The 21207-nt window shown below is 51.6% G+C and overlaps 1 protein-coding gene across 3 annotated transcripts in view; it reads right to left on the reverse strand.

Moving 5' to 3' along the window:
* Positions 1–888: 888 nt before the first annotated feature.
* Positions 889–21207, reverse strand: part of pdzrn3b (PDZ domain containing RING finger 3b) — a gene marked incomplete at both ends in the record, with an annotated part of 74176 nt that continues 53857 nt past the window's right edge. For 2 of the 3 annotated variants that reach the window (XM_084441134.1, XM_084441133.1), the window contains 7 exons: positions 889–2400; positions 2673–2789; positions 2961–3062; positions 3186–3248; positions 3631–3729; positions 5409–5496; positions 6346–6593. In XM_084441134.1, coding sequence (XP_084297260.1) covers positions 889–2400; positions 2673–2789; positions 2961–3062; positions 3186–3248; positions 3631–3729; positions 5409–5496; positions 6346–6593 — 2229 coding nt within the window. Of the gene's footprint in view, positions 2401–2672; positions 2790–2960; positions 3063–3185; positions 3249–3630; positions 3730–5408; positions 5497–6345; positions 6594–17998; positions 18068–21207 lie in introns of those variants that run through there. The other variant, XM_084441135.1, reaches the window with a different exon arrangement.

The following is a 21207-nucleotide window of genomic DNA, read 5'->3' on the forward strand; positions in this document are numbered from 1 at the left end:
AGCTCATCAAATATAAAACAATAATTTATTATTTCTCTCATTTTACAAGACATCGAATTGTGTTGCTAACTATGGATTTGTTAAGCTGTGTTCTTTCGCTTGATACAGGGAGTCCTATGAAGGCAAGACCACTACGATGCGCTTCAACAACAATACAGAAAGATTTCGATTTCAACAAATGTGAGAGGAGCTGGTCCTTCTCTGGCCATACCTACACAATGATATCACGCACTTATGGTCATCTACACAGTATGTAACAGATGGTATGTTGCTGGTTGTACAATGTTTAGAAAAACAGCACCCTTTGATATTTTCAAACTACAAAGTGTTTAAAATAACATCACGTTTTGTTAAATTTACAAAAGTCCTCTCACAAAGGATAATGTAGCGTTAACCTTTCAGGTAACTATTATTGTATTTCTTTCAATAAGCATAAGGTATGCATAACAGTAAAATACTGATAAGAGATACTTGTTAAAAACAAATAAAGCAAAAATGTAGATGTGTAAATGTTGGCTGTTTACTTATGGCACACGGTCTTTACACACTTTCAAAACCTTCCAAAGACCCAAATATTGTGAGACAGTTTTTCCCCCCAATACTATTCAAAAGAGCAAGCGCGAAGGTAGAAAGGTTATGGAAAGCATTTGAAAACATTTGCAGGTCATCCTCACGAGTCCAGTCGGGTTCATCTTCAACGTCCGTCCACGGAACACTCTGGGGGAGCACATCCAAACTGATCGGGTCAAAAGTTCTGCGAGAAAGGCTTTTCCTGTTTCTTATTTACAAAATGTTGCCACATTGAACGAGGCAGGAATCTCTACCCCAATCGGTAGTGTCCTATTTACAGTACGTAACAGCCCCGGCGCCGTCGTGCCGAGCCCGCTCCTACACCGTGGTCACAGACAGCAGGGAGTTGTACACCCGCGTGCCGTCTGGAGACTTGGTGCCGTGGGTCAGCAGTTCCTGGATGGTCATCCAGTTGTCGAAGATTTTCTTGTTCCTCTTTTTCGCCATCTTTTTGTGGCTCAGTTCGATGATGTTGGGCTCCTTCTTGTCGTCCTGGCTGGCCTGCTCCTTCAGGCAGTCGGCCCGGCTCTGCTTCATGAACTCCCGGCGCTGCCGCTGCTCCTTGGCGCGCACCGCGTGCTGCTTGCGCTCCTCCTTGCTCCAGTAGCGGCCCATCTTCAGCTCGCTGGCGGCGTCGTCGTCCGTGGTCATGCCGCTGCGCTCCTCGCGGATGCGCAGGGCGCGCTCCCGCAGCAGCTTGTCCCGCACGGGCCGCTTGGTGATGTAGCGCGTGCCGTCGCTGCGCACCTTCACCTTCCACTCCATCTTGGGCTCCAGCAGGTCGCCGCCGGCCGCCGCCGCCTCCGTCGGGTCGCGGCACATGCTGACCAGGCTCATCTGGCTCTGGGCGTACTCCACGGCGGACTTCTGCTGGATCAGCTGCATGTAGCTCTGGTAGTGCTGCGCGTGGGCGGGGATGTGGGCGTGCTTGTAGGGCGAGTGGGGCGTGGCCAGCAGGGGGCTCTGCCCGGACTTTCGCTCCTTCCCCTCCGGCTGCTGCGGCCCTTCCTCAGCCCCCTCCTTGGAGGAGGGGGCTCGGCCTCTGACGGCGCCCACGGCCTCCTGGACAGGGGACAGCAGGGGCTTGAGGGCCCGGCCGGGGACGACGGCTGGGCCCGACGGCCCGGCATCGCCCTGGGTCTCAGCGCCGCGGCGGAGCGAGTTGTCCGGCGACAGCTCCAGCGTCAGCGGCGTGCTGCGGCAGCTCTCGCCCGTGTTGTAGGCGCTGGAGCTGTCCTTGTCCGACTTCTCGGGCAGCTCGGTGATGTCGGAGAGCTCGTGGCGGCGCGCGTCCACGCTGGTGTTGTAGTTGCGGAAGCCGCTGTCGTGGAGCATCCAGGACTCGCGGTACTGCTCGCGCAGCTGCTGCATCTTGTGCGCCCGCACGATGTTCAGGCACTCCAGCTCGATGGTGCGCAGCTCCTCGTTCAGCAGCTCCAGCTCCTTGTCCACGCCGTCCTGCTCGCCGGCGCCGGCGGCGCCCGCCTGGCACTTGAGCTCCAGCAGTTCGCGGAAGCGCTCGCACTCATCGGCGGGGATGCCCAGGAAGTCGACGCAGTCGGCGCAGTCGGCCGAGACGAAGGAGTCGCCGCTGAACGGCAGGTCGCCGCTGCCCAGGGTGTCCTGGCTGTAGGCCGGCCGGCGGCCGCGGCTGCCCAGCGTGTTGGAGGAGGAGGCGGCGGTCGTCTGGTCGTCCGCCGGGTTCTCCTGCTCCGAGCTCTCGTCGTTGCGCGTGCTGTCGTCCGTGCGCCCCACGCCGCTGTCTTTCTCGTGGCGGTTGGAGAGCAGCGTGGCCGTGTCGGTCGTGCCGCCGTCCTCCTCGTGCTTTTTCTGCAGGGGGGGGGGGGGGGGAGGGGTGACAAGAATGGGGGGGGGTGGTCACAGGTCAACGCTCTCCCTCCAAACTAAACCCGTTGCCACGCGACGACCTCAGCTAACTTTTTGGCGGCGGGAGTAGTCTTTGTAAAAGAGCAGGTGTGTCGCCCTCCGCGGATCTGGCTGAAGTTCAGGCAACACGCAGGCGAGCGTGTGTGGGACTGTAGATTGATGGAGCTCGCTAGCTGGCTCATGCTGTGTGTGTGTGTGTGTGTGTGTGTGTGTACCTGCTGTAGCATGCTGGCGGTGAACTGCATGGCCTGGCGGTGCTGCTGCTCCAGCATGTCCATGTGAAGGTCATCCAGGAAGTCGTTCCTGTCATCGTCCATCCAGCCCTCATCCAGCTGGGGTGTGGGTGGGGGGGGTCAGGGGGCAGGAGAGACACGGCTCCGTCAGACATCAGACCATCAAGGGCACACAGTACAGCCGCTCACCCTCTCGGGGGGAGCTGGCCAAACCGACGTCACCCCCCCCCCCCCCGTGCGTTTGGGTGAGCTGGCGGTGCGGGATGTTACCTGGATCTCTGGCCTGGCCACCAGCAGGCAGACGTTCTGGTTCTCCTCGCTGGTCAGCAGGGCCACCGCGTCCTCGCGGTTCTGGATCTCAATGCCATTGATCTGGGGTGGGGGAGAGAGGAGGGGTGTGTAGGAGTGTGAGATGCATGTAGGAGCGTAACGCCTACGGTACGATCGGTGCGCGGACGTCGAGGGCGTTGTTGTCATGTGAAGACGGGACCTCACCTGGATGATCCTGTCTCCCTCTCTGATTCTGCCATCCTTTGCCGCGATGCTGTTCGGATCAATCTAAACAGAACAGGGAATAAGAGAAGTACTGCTCGTGAAAGTTGAAAAAAACGCTCACACTAGCAAATCATTCATGTCGGTGAGCTCCAGTAGAACTCAGCAGTATAAAACTATAGGCCAATTTAAGCTAATTTCCATAAGAGAGAAGAGACACGTCAAAAGAAACAACTAGCAAGTTCTGATAAGAGCCGTTTTTTGTTTTCTTAATTCAGATGCATGCTGTCCGTTACTATGGTGACCATACGATAATCAATTGAGCTCTAGAAGACATCCACTATTATCAGCCATAACTCCAAACAGCAGCAACGAAAAAGAGCTTTGCCTGTCCGTTCCACGTGTGCAGAGTGTGTTTGAACCCTGTTGCAGGTGTGCCTCCACGTACCTCGCTGACGTAGATGCCGGTCTCGTCCTCATCGTCGGTCCTGTAGCACACGGTCAGGCCAAGCTTGTCCTGGATGTTGGCTCTGTACAAATCCACTTCCTAGCGAGGCAAAAACGCAAGCTCGGCGTTACGCTTCACATACCTGGAGAGTATTGATTCAATACATAACGTGTGGCGGTCGATGGCTGCTGTAGTTTGGCTTAGTCTCTCTCTCTCTCTCTCACACACACACGCACTCACCCACATACACACACTCAGTACGGGATCATAGAGCAACAATGAGGCATCAATCATTGTAATGAGCGTCTCGGCAGGGCAGGGTTCTGTCTCTCCTCCGGCTCCGAGACGGGATGAGAGATGGAGCAGAGCTGAGCGGCTGAGCAAAGGCCCGTTTGTCACTGTGTTCCACTGTAATCTGGGAGATACAGACACACTGATACGGACTGCTGTGCCCGGGGTGGGGGGGGTAGAGGCCGGGGGGGGTGGGGGGGGCTAGAGGCCAGGGGGGGGGAAAGCAGTTTTACACCACATCAGCTGACTGCTCAAACTGCCTTCATCTGCCCCCAGAACAGACTTTTTGAGGGGTTTGAGGCATGATCTCACAGAAATGCTCGGAGGGGATTTCCAAACGTACACACACACATACATACACAGGGGATTTTAAAACACACACACACACGCGCGCGCACGAGTGTACCGTGCCATACTTTACTGAAGCTTGTACTGTAGATCTCATTTGAGTATATTTAATCTAACTGACTACCCTGGCAGTTACTTCAAACTCCCCCTTGAAAAAAAGCTCTGACCTTTAATCAGATATTCAGGTCCAGATAACTCTGCCGCTCTGTTGTGGAACTCCATCGTCAGCGCTCTAAATGTTGCGTTATGTAATTATGCAAATGTGTTTCATGCGCAAGTGGGGCGGAACGCATTGAAAGGAGCACTTAGGCATCCTTCATATCAACCGGGCGCGTAACTACAGGAGGATGTCTGGTGTTGTAGTACACAGGAGGGAGGTTCAGACGGCGACGAGACTTGACCACAGTCAGACATCAGTCTGCGGGGGGGGGGGGGCGAGGAGCCTATGGGACGGGTCGGAGTCCGCTGCGCATCTGCCCCTCCTCGGCCCGGCCAGCTTCATCTCTCCGCCGCGCGGTCATTAATGTGCCGTGGTAGGGCGGGTGGGGGGGTGGGGGGGGGTTCGGCAGGGGTCATCTGAGGAGCGCCCCCGATCCCTTCCCCCCTGTCCCCCCTCCCCCCTCCCTAATCTTCAGGCTCATCGCTGCCTCATCTAGCCATAGTTAATGTGCATCACCAGATCCATCACTCCGGTTCCATTATCTGGTGCCGTCTAATTAGCAAACCGAGCATGATCTCCGAGCCGCTCCTCTGTGGCCAGCGTGCGTCCTCCTCCGCCCCCAGCCGCCCCCCGCCAAAGACGCATTAGGCGTTGTCACAAATAAGTAATGATGTCACCGTCTCGCATCTGCTCGGGCGGACGGAACAAACAAGCCGCTCGATTCCTGGCCGGCCTGCGCAGCGCGGCCCCTGGCGTCACCGGTAACGGTGATCTATGCGTGGAGCGGGGCCCTGCGGTGGCTAACGCGCCCATTGGGCTGGAGACGCGGAGGCTAACGTCAGTCTCACTGATGGGCCCGCCGGAGGGATATGGCGTCGGCTGTCTGAGCGCACATCTTCATTGAGAGGGAGGGAGAGAGAGAGAGAGAGAGAGAGAGAGAGAGAGAGAGAGAGATAAAGAAACAGAGTTAGTCTTCTACCTCATATTCCAGCTCCTCTCTCTCCATCTCCTGCTGTATCCCCTCCAGGAAGTCGTTGGGGTCGAAGTAGGCGTGCCCTGGGGGGTGCCTGGGGAAGCCATTCAACAGCGTCGAGTTACAGACAGAACAGACACACCGCCAGAAACTAGTGAAACTGTGTTACTAGAGTTGTCGCGCAGCCTTGTCACACAAGGTCGAAAAGAAAAGACAAAGGTTGAGATGCAGCACTGGAGCAGACCTGAGTTCAAAGACGAATACGTGTGTCCGTTTTAGTTTAATCTTATTCCTTTGTAGAAGCTTACACCGTGTCCTAACTGCTTGTGATACGAGCAACAGAACGCGACATCGCATGCTTGCTGTCCTAACTGAAACTGTTAAATTTCCTGTTCATTTGTCTATATTCCCAACTGAAGACAGTTAAAGAACGAACGCCTGTCAACGCAAGCGACAGGAGGAAAATAGGAAGAGGGCGAGCGTCAAAAGGGCAGTTAAAACGTCGTGCCGCTCCGTGCTGCGTCGCTCGCGTCCAGTTAGGACATAACAATAGAAAACAAAGCAATGGAACACATTTTGTCGCTGACGCTCGCGCGCGTTGCGTGTAGTTAGGACACGGTGTTACATGACAATGGGAGAGGAGGTAATCGTGTTCTTTTGAGTCCAAATTTGGTTCAGGTTAAAACTGCATTCATCAGGTTAAAATTGCATTTATGGCCGAGGGTTAATGTGAAATTAACAAGTTTTCAATTTGTCTCTGAGATCAATTAAATGATCGTTAAAGGCCAGCTGTGTCCACCGTTCGGTCACCCCCTCCCCAGGTTCTCTGGGCTCCAGGCCAGGGATGGCGACCCGAGCGAGCGTGACGAGCTCGCGAGCGTGGAAGGCTGAGCGAGGTACGGGCGGGTGGGTGTGGAGCGGCGAGGGGGGGGCTGCGACTCACTCCTCAGGCAGCAGGTACTGCTCCAGCACGGCCATGGCGGGGGGCGAGGCCGGCAGCTTGGTGAGCGCCATGATGTGCTGGAAGGTGATGTCCGTCTGGGTGCAGATGTCCACTACCTGGGCGTCGGCGTTGGCCGGCTTGGGCCGGGGGGCGCGACGCAGCACCTGCACCGTGATGGGCTCCTTGGCCATGCGGAAGGCCTCCACTGCCTGGTCATGGGTGGCTTTGGACAGGTCCTTCCCGTTCACCTGCGCGCGCACACACACACACACACACACACACACATGGACAGAGACAGGGGGTCAGTGAGAGACATGGACAGAGACAGGGGGTCAGTGAGAGACATGGCCAGAGACAGGGGGTCAGTGAGAGACATGGCCAGGCATCCTCAGTGGTGCTGTCACCTATGAGGAGTCGATCCTGCTTCGCATATGAGAAGTGGCTACTCCAAAGTGTCAAAAAGAGGGATGAGACTGACAAATTATTGTTCTCCCCCTCTCTGACAGCCAGCTGCAGTCTAGAAGATGGCTATGTCCCTAAAAGACACTGTACGTAAACCTCTGATACGATCACAATGTAATTAATTAGTCATTATTGGACGCGGCGTCTTTGCATTTCCACACAACCGGTGGAGCGGTAACTCACCCAGACTTATTATAGTCTCACTCTGATTTACAGGGTCACACCCCGACTTAAGCAGGATATGACCTTAATTAGACACAGCCCCTCGTTAATTAATCAGGCTCGTTAATGGTGAGCTGCATCGAGGAGGCCTCGTTTAGCTAAGTAATTTCTCAGCGAAGAAAAATCCCCATCGGAGACAGGGCGGTTGCAGTATGTTAACCTGGGAAGATTAATTAGAGCGAAAAGGGCTGGAGTGTGTCAGACAGAAGAGGCTAATTAAAGTTAGGATGAGCCGCTAAAGCCAGTCCTTTCTCTGCACAGTGATGAAGAATGGGGGTGCAAACCTCCGAATCCCCGGGGTGGATTGAACGTGTCACCGGATCTAATGGGAGACTCCGTTTTCAAATATGCGCGGCAGCATTGTGGATCGTACGCCGTAAATATGGTAGCGGTCAAACTAGCGTAGGGAAAATGAACGTGTGTGTCTCTCCCTGGCTGTACGGTGAACTAGCCTCGGAGCAGAGGATGTGTGTCCAAAAAACAACAGCAACAATAAAGGGCAGAGCGACTACTTCATTAAGATGCCGGGGGGGGGGGGCACTGCTAGAGACGGGCCTTTCTGCTACCTTCCCCGTGGCGCCCCGGGACGACAGACTGCCTCTCGGCTTATCTGTGTTCTCACTCTCAATCAGCGGTGCGTTTGAGAATGTTTTGGTTTTCCAATCCTGGACGTGTGAGAGCTTTGATATGATCTGAGCCCTGGGCTCTTTTTGCATTTAACAGGCTGCGCCACGCTCTCCCCCCCCGCACGCACACACACACACACACATACACACACACACACACACACACACACACACACGGCACAGACACTAGGCTAGGGCCAGGAATGCGTACATGGGAAGAATAATGAAACTAGCACAATTTACACAGGCTCAAATGATGCACCACAGCTCTCCAGGTCTGCACCTCTGGTGTTCATGAGGCAAGTCGTGTCCCAATCTAACTCCAACTCCCTCACACACATCCAACCACACATGCAAGCACACTCATTTTCTGATAAGCTTGGAGGTGATGGATCCTGTGACCTCTGGCCATATTGGTCTCGTTCTAATTCACAGCAGACGTTTCCTGTCTTAACTAGGATACTAAGTGACAGCGGTAGCGGTGGCAATGTCAGCCATATTGCTGTGGACTAATAAAGGCAGCCTTGCGGAACAGACCCAGCTGAGCTACTCATGTCCTGGATTATGCTTGAAATGGATCGAAAACCTACTCAAGTATCTGTGGGAAGATTTCTACCAAAACAGGGCTTGTGCTCAATTTTGAGATATCACTACTAAGCCCTTTGTGTGTGTGTGTGTGTGTGTGTGTGTGTGTGTGTGCGCGCATGCGTGCGGAGAGGGAGGGAGAGAGTGAGGGATGGAGAGTGAGCAGGGGACATCACTTCAACTCTGAAGAGGTTATGTGCTCACTAATAACCAGAGAGGATGAAAGCGAATCCAAGCCTGCAGGGGAATTGGATCGTCACCAACTTCCACTGCATCTAAACTACAAAAAAAAGTAATAGCTTCCTCCATTTACGTTTTGCACTGGATAATTGGACAATGAGCCAACGGAATGAGAGGGTTCTGCTTCTCTGCACAAAATCAAAATTGGAATGCAATCTTTATTAAAAAAAAGTATGAGAACAAGCAATGGGATGATTGAAAAATTCTATGCAAAAATATGGAAATGTTCTGCTCTTCTTCTCTTTGTTTCTCAGGGGAGCTGTGATTGCCCAGAAGTGTGTGTGTGTGTGTGTGTGTGTGTGTGTGTGGGTATGTGTGTGTGTCTGTGTGTGTGTGTGTGTGTGTGTATGTGTGTATGTGTGTGTATGTGTATGTGTGTGTGTGTGTATATATGTGTGTGTATGTGTGTGTGTGTGTGTGTGTATATGTGTGTATGTGTGTGTGTGTGTGTATGTGTGTATGTGTGTGTGTGTGTGTGTGTGTGTGTGTGTTTCTCTCCTCGTCAGGGTCTCAGACAGGCCTGGTTGCCCAGGAATCCCAGTGCTCCTTGAAAGCAGCGACCTGGAGACAAAGCCTGGCCCCTCCAGGAGAGCCCGGAGCATTCCGCCTCAGCGCCCTCAATGGGGGCGTCACCTTTGAGCTGAGGGGGTGGGGGGGTGGTCCCACCACCCCTATTCACCACTCTCACCTCTGACACGGACCAACCCATCACAGCATATCCCACTGAGAAAACCACACAGCTCGCTACCACACAGCCAAACATAATACGCCCCCACGAACGCTGGTTTAGCAAACTGGGGAGCTCTTTAAATGTTGACCTTCCCAGAAACTAAGGGCTTACACTTGTTTTATCAGTATTTGCAGACATACTTCGGAGTTGAAGATATTATTAACAGTTATGGTTCCAAACACTCCAATGTTCTGCTGGCACAAAGCAGAGCGGCAACGAGTGGCAAGTAAAAATGAGTGTTTAAGCGTTTCATACACCCTTAGTGAAAGGGGCTCTGGTAAATCCACTTTAACGGCAGGGGGGCACGCTCCATCCTAAAGGAGCAGTAATGACCTTGGATCATATGCCTGGGTTCTGTCACGGGAGGGGGGTGGGGGGTGGGCTGCTCAGCCGTGCGTTTAATACTCAGAGCCGTGCGTCTTTAATGAAGGCATCACACCACTGGATCAGACTCGCTGGGGATATCTCATTTCTCGGAGAGCTGACTCATTTCAGGATCTGCGAGTCTTTGGTGGAGCGCGGTGGACAGCTGTGCCACACTCACTCTCACACCCTACCTATTGTTGCTCACCCCTGCAAATCAGACTCGCTTGGGAGCTTTGCGTGAGGGCGGCAGGTGTGTGTGTGTGTGTGTATACACGTGCATGTGCGGGCGTTGTGTGTGTTTGCCTTTCCATGATTGCTGACCTGCTGCCAAAGAGGCTTATCTGTCACTTAGCGAGAGCAGACACTCTCTCTCTCCAGCTGCAGTTGTGGGCCAGAGCTTAATAATGTGATGAAAAAACAGAAACAAACAAAACAAAAAACAAAACACAGAAACAGTGGTGGTAGGGGGGGGGGGGGGGGGTATATAATATGTGGTTTAATGAAACAGCTGCCCCTGATATAGCTGTCCAATCTCCAGCTAATCCTTCCACACAGAAAAGAACATCATTAAAGACTGTCCCTGTTCCTTTGGGAGAAGCAGTGGGGTGAGTGGAGTGGAAACTGTGCCTGGTTAAAGTTGCCTCTGAATGGCAGGATGGCACGGAAGCCCGGGGAAGCTTGGTCTATAGGCAACCATTCACAGGGCCATGCGTGGAGCTCCTTTCTTCTCTAAAAGTCTCCCTTTCTGCTCCGATTCACTCCTTAAGCAAATTCTTCACAAAGTCTCTGCACGTTATAAACAGAGAGGAGGGCTGAAGTGAGAGAGAGAGAGAGAGAGAGAGAGAGAGAGAGAGGGGGGGGGGGGTTCACAGGGCTATACTGTCTGAGTGGAAGGAGGAGACTTTTCAATGTGGGTCAAATCAGCCCGAAACCGCAATTAATCCGTCTTTTAATTCACGTTTAGCCATTTTCATGAAAAGCAGTGCAACCCTGGAAGCTTGATAATGGTGTCTCACTGGTCCGTGTGTGTGTGTCCGTGTGTGTGTGTCCGTGTGTGTGTGTCTGTGTGTGTATGTGTGTGCGTGTGACGGTGGACTCCACGGCTGGAGTCTTAAAAAACACAGCAATCTTTATTCGCTGCTTTATTTACGGTTTACTGGGGATTACAAAACAAATGGCAAGAAGCAAATGCCTCTAATAAGGTTGATGGGCTGAAAAGGACAGTGGCGTTTACTCTCTCCTAATCTGATTAGGCATGGGACATTCTGCCAGCCACGCAAGATCAATCAAGAGACCCTTAATCACTTCCTCATCCATCCTAACGAGCACAGCGCAAAGGCGCTAATCAAGGACACAGCCTTCGCCTCTTTCCCTTCCTGCATACCCAGCTATGCGCGGCCTCGCCTTCTCCGTATAAAACAGCACATGCTCTGTAAAAACGCAGCGCCAGAACAACATCCGCTCTGCTCATTTTGGCATCGTTCATCTCAGAGAGCCCCCTCAACGATCGAGGGGTAGGACAGTACGGCGCACGCAACGCTAATGGACTCGTACAAAAGGATGATAATGATTACAGGTGCATCTCAGAAAATTAGACTATTGTGGAAAGTTCATTATTTTCCAAAATGTAATTCAAAAAGTGAAACTTTCACATATTATAGATTCATTACACATGTAGTTTACTATTTCAAGGATGACTGCCTCCATGCCTGCCTCCATGCCTCGCTCCACGCTGATGCAGTAATTTGTGCAAAAGGAGCTCCCAATAGTGAGTGTATAAATGAACATACTGAATACTGTACAATCATAAAGATTAAAACAAAAAAGGCTTGAAATATTTCCCTTTGTGTAATGGATCTAGAATACATGAAAGTTTCACTGTTTGAATTAAATCAGGGAAAATAATGGACTTTTCCCACAATATTCTATTTTTCTGAGATGCACCTGGACATGAGGACACAAAGAAGACAACCCCCCCACACACACATACACACCCCCAACCCCCACAGAGGGATCTCTGCTCTGCGTCCCAGGTGGCGTCCGCAGGTCACACTGAAACACATCCCGGTCGCTGTAACCTTGCGTTAATACCAGGCTCTGAAAACAGGCGGGGGGGGGGGCTCTGGGTAGGAGACGCTCTGGGAGGCTCCACTCTCCAGACGGGTAATGAGGAATAATGACCCTCTGTCGTCTGCGTCAAAATGGCCCCCGCTACTTGGCGCTCTTTAATAAGTGCTTGCTCCCCCCTGTCAGGATGTTTTATTCATGACGGGGCGTCCGGTCGCGGGGGAGATATTGCTGTATTCACGGGGTACATGTGTACACAGCGCATCTATTCACTGATCCCTTCATCAATGTCCCATGGTTGTCTGATGTATTACCAGGCTCTTTGTCTGTACGGTGCTCACGTCACAACGCACCCTTTGAAGTATCTATGCTATAATAGAGCTACCCTTGGCCTGTCCACTGTCCGTCTGCTGTCTGTCCCTCTATCCAGACTTTCCTCAGACACCGTCGACTGATAGAATTCACATTTGGCATGTTTTAGCTGCATACTATTTTTTTTCTGTTGCTCAGCTTTGCCCAACATTAGTGCGTTCTATTATCCACGCAATAGTAGTAGCTAACTAGCTTGCAAACAATAGCCAAGCCATGCAAGCTATCATTCAGACGGGACACAACATGTCTGCTATGTTCTGGCGGGTGGGGGGGGGGGCATATAATGGACTAAATTACTGATTGCTCCAACAGGTATCAAGACTAGCAGATAAGTTGATTAGATGGGCTAAGCTGGAGTGATAGCAGATGTACAGTATTTAGTTGGCGTCCATAGTGCCAACGGGTATGAGAACTAGTTAAATGTACAGTATTGCCAAATAAATAAATTGGCCAAATAGACAACACAACCTCTGACCTCTGACTGGAGGACACCGGTGGCCAGCTGTATTACTTAACCCATAAGAAATAGAGGGCACACTTAATCTCACGTGGTGTGTGTGCTTCTGTAAAGAAGAAGACCCCGTCAGGAAGTTACGGTATGTGCTCATAAACGGCCTGGACCCAGCTGCCTCTGTCTATCCTAACACACATTCACATCTCTGACCCCCAGATGGCTCCGACCGATGATGTCTTTCTATTTCTGGCATTGGCTGGGGCCTTTGTGGCAAACGTAATAATCGCTGTGCCATTGTGGAACAAGCTCCAGTCTCCCCGTCTTGATCGTTGGATTGGGCCCAGGGAGCATGTCATGTCATCCCAGGGTGAATGAAGAGTAATTCCTTCACAATAACCTCTAGTGCGGCAGCGCTGCTACGACCACCCATGTAGACGCTCTCCCAGAGTTCCGTCACCTCTGACATCAGTTATGTCTCTTCCGGAGGACTTGTACGATTGATCTTTCCAGTGTTTAGTCTGTCTGCTGTCTGCGTGTTTGTAAACGTTGTGACACGCTTAAAATTCCCTCGGAGGAAAGTGCGCATTACGAACGCTTGTTCTGAGAAGGTTGCTCTGTGTCTGTCCGTGTCTGCGTTGTGGCGTCGGTGTCTGATCCCTCCCCCTGAACCGGCGTGGAGCGTGGAGTCTGTAGCGCGGACCGAGACGGCGAGCAGTCTGGGCTGGGCTGAGTGCTCCCCCTGTGGCTGGTAGCCACCTGTTCTGGTGGTGAACAGATGTGGAGGTGCACCAGGGCCAACCCGCCTGCTAGTAAACACACAGCCTCTCCCTGGCTCCCTGTCTCTCCTCGCCTCCCATGATGCGAGAGGCTCTGCTTCTCCACCATGTCCCTGTCAGGCCTCATTACGAGCCAGGCAGGAGACGGACGTGTCCCTTCTCAGCAGCTCCTCCTGTCACGGTGCTTTAATGACAGGGGTCCTGACCGAGGGGATCCGGGCCATGTTGTACAAATATTTTCACCTCATTCTCCTGTCTGGGTGGAGACACGTCAATCAACCCTCTTTTTCTCTCCAATACTCAAGAGACAAATATTACAGACAAAGACGGAGCAGGAGCTATTATCTCCTCCTTGGATAGCTCAGGCAAATCAAATAATATGTGAATCACCTATTTAGTGGCTGAAGTAATCACATTTGCACTGATTAAATCGGATCGATCTCTGTTCCAGCCAAAGCAGGGACAATACCCTGGATCAGTCCAGGCTGAGCCAGAGCATCAATGGTCGGCTTGTGTTGAAGCTCTAATTAAGCTCTGGATCTTATACGCAGACACCGAGAGGCGCCGCGGCCATGACAGGGCTGTTCTGGGGAGATTAGTTGTCCTCCCTCCAACTGTCAGACTCAGTTTCCAGCTCTCTGTACCTTCACTGCCCCGACTACATCCTCTGTGCATGGCCCGTAGCTTCCTACTGTAGCTTCAAAGTTGGATCGAGAGGCTCGCCACGGGTCTGGTTAACATGGTGGTGGTGGTGGGGGGGGGTTAGTCTCTCACCCATTCCCTCCACTCAAATGATTTTACACTGAGGACCTTCCTCTGCGTCTGGCAACCTTTGATACGGCTTTAATACATATCTCCATCCTTTACCAAATACAAATAGAAAACAAAAAGAAAGGGCAGCTAATTTGGTGATCGATGAAAAATCTTATCTGCCAGATCAGTAGCGTTGAGAAGGAAATCTCGCTTTTTAAAAAGGCGTCCGCTTTTTGCCTTTTCCCATAGGGTTGCATGTAAAAAAGGCGCTGGCAGTTAAAAAAAAAAAAGAAGTCTAGTGTGAACACGGCCTAAGAGGGTACAGTGGGCACGGTGCCCTGTTCAAGAGGATGTGTGTGTGTGTGTGGTGTGTGTGTGTGCATGCGTGTGTGTGCGCACCTGTGTGTGTTATCACTGAACGAAGCACCACTTCTGCACGAAACACCACTCAGTCCCATCAGGCCTCCTTGGCTGCTGCCACACCCACCCACCCACCCACACCCACACCCACACCCACACACACACACAAACCCAGCCAAACACACACACACACCCAAACACACACACACACTTGAACTCTCCCATAAGGTGCCCACATAGCACAAAATGCTGGCACTCTTGGGCATGCCGGTCCACAGGTAGACAGATGCAGTCGCGCATGCTACTCACAGAGGTCTGCAGCACCGCAGGGTGTTGATGACAAGAGGGTCCCACGGCGAAACGAGGACATTGTGACATTTCACGGTGAATACGTTTTTATTGTTCACCAGCGAGGTATAGCTAGTCCTGTTCTAACGCGTGTGATGAGGTAGCTAGCTAGTCCTGTTCTAAGAGCGTGTGATGAGAGCTAGCTAGTCCTGTTCTAACAGCGTGTGATGAGAGCTAGTCCTGTTCTAAGAGCGTGTGATGAGAGCTAGCTAGTCCTGTTCTAACAGCGTGTGATGAGAGCTAGCTAGTCCTGTTCTAACAGCGTGTGATGAGAGCTAGCTAGTCCTGTTCTAACAGCGTGTGATGAGAGCTAGCTAGTCCTGTTCTAACAGCGTGTGATGAGAGCTAGCTAGTCCTGTTCTAACAGCGTGTGATGAGAGCTAGCTAGTCCTGTTCTAACAGCGTGTGATGAGAGCTAGTCCTGTTCTAAGAGCGTGTGATGAGAGCTAGCTAGTCCTGTTCTAACAGCGTGTGATGAGGTAGCTAGTCCTGTTCTAACAGCGTGTGATGAGAGCTAGCTAGTCCTGTTCTAACAGTGTGACCTCTCCACCAGTCAAAGGAAAACCCTCAGGTGAGTGCCCAAAATACAACTTCCAAGTCTATCGACTCTATCGTCCAGCAGCCACATGCCCAACATATAATAAAACATTACACTCTGCACACGCACTGCATACACTCACCGCAGTCCATTCTGTGTATATTGTGCATTTAGCATTTGTACTTTTTTTATGGACATAAAAAATATATATTGTATTTTGCATTTTCTCTGTCTTTGCATTGTCTTGTCCTGCATCCTGTCTCATGTCTCCATCAGTGTATGCACCATCGACCTAAACAAATTCCTAGTACTTGTAAACTACCATGGCAATAAACTGATCTGAATCTGAAACTGATCTGAGTTAACAGGCGATCAACGTGCATCGCTCTCTCAACAGAGTGGCGGCCGCCAAAAATAGAGCGGTCCTCGTCAGAGCGGGGACTTTCCCCCACCGCTACAGCTGTTTAACCACAAGGTTAATTGAATTGTCGGTCGTTGTTTTGGCAAAGTCACATTGAGACTGTGTTTAATCGTTCATCTGACAGAGTGCCCTCAGGAAAAACAGAAACACGCATCCTCTTATGATCCCATACATCATCAGTCAAGGTGCATCAAAGGAACAGATGTATCTAGAGAATCTCATTTGGGGAGTATCTGTGTGATCGCGGTGGTTTTGCTAGGGGGCTTGTTTGGAGATAGCGGCTGATGGACAGGGCTGGATGTTAAACATGCACTGGTTCTGTCAGGCCCTGCCGGAGGAGCCCAATCAGGTGGCGGCTGCAGTACGTCGGGGTAATTGGCCACACAGAGGGCCATGAGACTCGCGGTAGGACTCTGGCAGCCAACAGCCTGTCAGTCAGGGCATAACTGACAGGAGAGATGAGGACAAAAGAGACGGCAGCACCGTCCTCAGGCTGTCATCTTGCTGGTGGCCGGGAGGAGGGGGGGGGTGGGGGTTCAAAGGTCTGCTCTGGTGCTTTCTGATCCCAACATCAGCTGTTTGATTTCCACATCCATTCCGCCTGACTAAACAGCCCCCAACGCTCCCCACCCACCCCAACACACACACTCCCAGAAACCTTTTAGTTATTTTTTTTTTCCATGGAGATCTGGCATGATCAAAGCAGGACGATTTGCAGACACAATGCGGAGGCCCCCACTGTCATCTTACTTTAATGGTGCAGTGTTTTGGGGAATAAAGGGAGAGGAGCTCATTAGCCTCACTCAAACAAGCCACCAGCCCCAGAGCAGCAGCCTGCTCGCTAAATGGGGATGTCACTTACTGTGACAGGGGCGACAACCCTCAGCTGGTGCCTATCACAGATGAAAAGAGAGAAACACAAATGCTACACTGTACTGCCATCCTTCTCACAACGATGACAACAAAGTCTGTCTCAGTCGTGCACTTTGAGCTGAGCTTTGTCTGCTGTCTAGAGAAACAGATGCTTTTCTTGTGAAACACGAAAGCATAGAAAGCTAAAGATGAGTAAATGAGCCAGCGGGAGAGCTGTTTACTCTCTGAGAATGGGTGTGTGAAGAGCAGAGAGAATGACAAATGAGGACTGATGAGAAGCACCCCCTGCTGGACACTGAGAGCACTACACAATGCTCAGCGTTTGACATCTCAATTATCTTCCCTAAGAAAGGTTTCGGAAGCTTAGTCAACTCACTGATCCTTCCTGATACCTTTTCTCTGAATACAATAAGCCACGATCTACCTCCCAGCAAGGAGCTATTTACAAAGAAGTGAGCAGCCACGGTACGAGAGAGCTGGTTTATATGAAGTTCACCTGAGGATATAAAGGATATGTTAAGACTGAGGTGACAGGATTTGAGACATACTGGTTCCTCGCTCTTGCCATGTTCCATTGCTTCTGTTTCTGCTTGGCGAAGCATAGCTCCTCAACTCGGAACATTCCATGTGATGCTTTTCAACATCAGCCACCAGAGCTGTTCCCCTTCCAAATTCCCAAAATAAATGTCTGTATTTAAACTAATGAAGTTCAAAACCAAATCAAGTTTGCCACATAGCTGGCATATAATACACTGAGGGTACATATACGAACAGCAGAAGAATAACGTTTCCTTTATTGCTGCCAACCTTTGTACAAATACACTTTGTATGGAAATTCCAATGTGATAAAGAGCTTTAGCATGAAAACACTCCCCCTTTTTGTAAGCAAAGTACCCATGATGCGGCATGTCTATTTCCCTAGAGAAAAAATTTGCAAAATAAGCAGTGTACTGTTAAACATAAACTTTTCACAACGACGAGGTGGGTGTGTGGTCAGCAGCACACACACATTAACCGGCAACACCGAGAGACCCGTCACCCCCGCCATCTGCCCTCCTTTAAATGGAGGTCTTCACCTCCCTCTGACCCTGCGCCTGGAGATCACACTGGTGCTCCCGAGGGGAGCCGGCCGGCCGGTCAGACGGTCTCCACACCGCTCTGCTCTGCTCTAACTCAACTCCTCAACTGCCGCTCTTTGCCTGCTGCAGACACACAGGTGCTGTAGCAGACCAGCCGGGAAGTCAGGTAAACCCCACCCACAGAGTCTGACAACAGAGCAGAAACACTACAACGCTCCAACGGAAGAAAAAACACCCAGCTGCAAAAGAAACCTCTGACAACGTAAGATCTGTAGCCTTGAAATTCGATTCAAACTAAATGGTGTTTGAGAAAAGTATCTTCCCTGACAGCCGTGAGGCGCAGCGTTTCAGGAACAGACAGAAGTGGCTTGTTTCGCCTACCTGGGAGACTTCATACAGGAGTTTGTATTGCTCCGGCGGTTTCTGCAGGGCGCAGAGGTTGCATCCCATGGTGGAGGAGAGGGGATTCTGACCATCCAGGCTTCCCCCCAGCCAGACAGGCAGGAAAAGACCAATAGATGTCTGCTGCTGCTGCTTCTCTCTCTCTCTCTCTCTCTCTTGTTCTGTCCTATGGACTGTCTCACAAGGAGCTTAACTACACCAATCTGTTCTGTCTCCCCACTCTCAATCAGGTCCAGGAAATGGCTTCAGCTGATATGATGTACATGCTATCCTGCCCAAGAGTGTGTGTGTGTGTGTGTGTGTGAGCACACACACTCTACTCTCAGTCTTTCCCTCAATAACTTGCACACACACTCCCTCGCTCTCTCTCTCTCTCTCTGAGCTGCGTCTACTCTCTGCTCAGCCTGCCGGGGCCAGCGCCACTGCACCATCTATAAACACCCCCTCATGCATATTAAGCTCCAACTCATCGAATATTCATTAGGGGGACGGCCTTAAAAAAAAATGGTGAGGTTAGAAGGGAAGGGGCAAGTAACGACAGACTATTCCAAATGACGTATCATTAATTAACAATCATTACGTCTATTGTGCTTGGACAAAGCGAATGACATAAGGGCTTTTTGTAGTCGCTGCAAACAAATGTTTTATTCTCCCAAGGGGGCAGGGGAGCTTGTTATTCATAACCGTTCCAGACATTTCTTCTGAATCATTCAGCAGTGTGACAATCAACCCAGTCCCAGAGTCCCATATGACAACAGAGCCACAGATAATTTATTTATAGCCTAAGATAAGACACAAGTCTTTTTGTTTCAATGTAAAGGTGCAACATAGCTCAGAGGATTTCACATAAAATGGGAGGTTAGACTCATAAAAAGGTGTATTTATGTCCTCCGTAGAACAAAACTTTTTTTTGCCATGACCTTTGGCATATGCATTGTCAGAATGAAAAACAGCCATTCCCTCAACATCCACAAAGGCTAATAGCCAAACAAACAAATAAACAGCCTGGAGGTCTATCTAGGGACCCACAAATGCAGAGGGCAGGCTTCAGCTAATAGAGCGTCTGATACCAAGTGACATGTCATTCTCCGGGTCCTCGCTGGCATCCCCCGCCTGGTCAAAGGCTGCCCTTTCCAGCGCCCGAGCTGACAAAGGGGGATGGCTCCGATGTCGCAGACCTGCCGTCTGCCCTGTCCTTCCGTCTGGTGCCACGCAGGCAACCAAACCCAAATGTCAATTAGTGCCAACGAGCAGGGCGCCAGGGGTTGGCCTTGCTTATTACGGGTGAGGGACGTCCCCAAAACACAATCTGCTTCTCCCGCTCTCTCAGATCACACAATTAGTGCCACGCGGCCCCAACCTGTCCAGTGTGATGTCACTTGGCAGCCAGCGACCCTCTACGTTTGCGCCAGAACAAAATGGCCGCCGGTGACTGCGAACCCCAGGGGGGGTTCCAGGGGTTGACAGCAGACTGGGGCGCGTGACGCGGCAGGCAGGACATCATGGATGGCCTGAGAAGCCATTGTCGTGCCACAGAGAGAGAGAGAGAGGGAGGGGGGGGGGTACTTTCACACTCCGGGGCCCTCGACCCGCCAAGCCAGTGTTCCTCGGCCTGCCAGGTGTGAGGGTGTTATCAGCAAAGGAAATATTGTTTCAGACGACGGTGGGGCCCCAGCCCATATCCGCTCCGCTGTCATTCACAGAGAATGCCGGGTCCCGGGGCTGAGTCCCACTGTACCTGGCTAGACGACACAGAGGGATAGCCGGGGCCCCTAGGGGCCGGCTGGTGTTGGTGCTGGGGCAGAGCGGGGGGGGTGTTTCCTCTGGCCAGATGTTTTCCACCGATGATGCCTATCATCTGTCAGCAGCGCTGCCTACAGATATCCCTCTGCTATTTATTATATTGCATTTTATTGTTTTAGTGTCTTTTAGCCCACTGTACAGCACTTTGGTCAACCACGGTTGTTTTTAAATGTGCTTTATAAATAAAGTTTGACTTGACTTGACTAGTGGCTCTGCCGCAGTCCGGCTCAGCTCCCCCAATCTGTACCATCCAAGGCTGTTTCCTCAGCTTCACTCTATTAGCCGGCGGGGTGGACAATCATCTCTTTTCCCACAACTTTGGTTTCGGGATACACGGCACGTCTTAACCGAGGAGATTATATGATAATATTGCCGTGCCGAGGAGCGATGATAAGCAGCCACAGGGCAAACTGCTGGGAGAGAGATTTGGTGGGAGCTGCAATTATAATCAGTCCTATTGTGTGTAAGAATCGTACTGACAGCTCCGGTTTAGTCCCGCTGGTTTTTGCGGCGTCGGGTGCCGCGCCGAGTGTATCCGAGCGCCATAAAAAAATAAAATAAAAAACGTGGTACGCTCGCCATAACCACAGCGCCGCTGGTCAGCCTGGGGCTTGGATGAGAGGAGAGAATTAGAGACGATTCTACTTCTTCGCTTGTCTGTCTTGAGTTGACCCCATCGACGTGACCAAGAAGCAGCTGAACAAGAAGCAGCTGCTGCAAAAAGAAGTTTTTTCGCCCGCCTGCTGGGAATTCAGACAGAGACGGAAGGGTGGGAACCCCAGACTGTTCGAGCACTGTCACTGTCGCCACGTTCGTTAATTTCACCCAATTAATTGCCTTGACAACGGTATACCCACCAACCCTGTGCATTGTGACTCTGACACTGTGGGTGGAGTGGACCTGACTTCCCCGCTCGTCTGACACAGCCTGTGTGTCTGCAGTCTTTTGGGGGCAACAGCCTTCAACTAGCAGATCCGTGGACTCGTATCCAGCCGCTCTTCGTTAGTGACAGGCGGACACACACAGGACCCTGTTAACAAGTCACACCAAAAGGTAAATCCCGGCGGGCGACTACGCCTTCGCCCCTCCTAATTAGCTGTGGGCTCCTTGAGCAGTGCAGGGCCCCCGTGTTGGCTGAACGCTTGGCTGGACCATTCATATTCATGGGCGCTACGCTGCGCCACATCCACATCCCACCGGGCCCAGGTTTAACAGCCGTGGTTTTAACTACTACAACAACAACCACAAACAACAACAGGGGGATCAGCTGGCTCTGTTGTCTGCCCTACTTAACTCACCCTCTCCTCTCTCACTCTCTCTCTGTCAGTACCCCATAACTCATATCTTTTCCGCTTGACTACGATTTAGAGTTGGGAGACCTCAGG

This window comes from Borostomias antarcticus, assembly GCF_949987555.1.
Source record: "Borostomias antarcticus genome assembly, chromosome: 7".
Lineage (NCBI taxonomy): Eukaryota > Metazoa > Chordata > Actinopteri > Stomiiformes > Stomiidae > Borostomias > Borostomias antarcticus.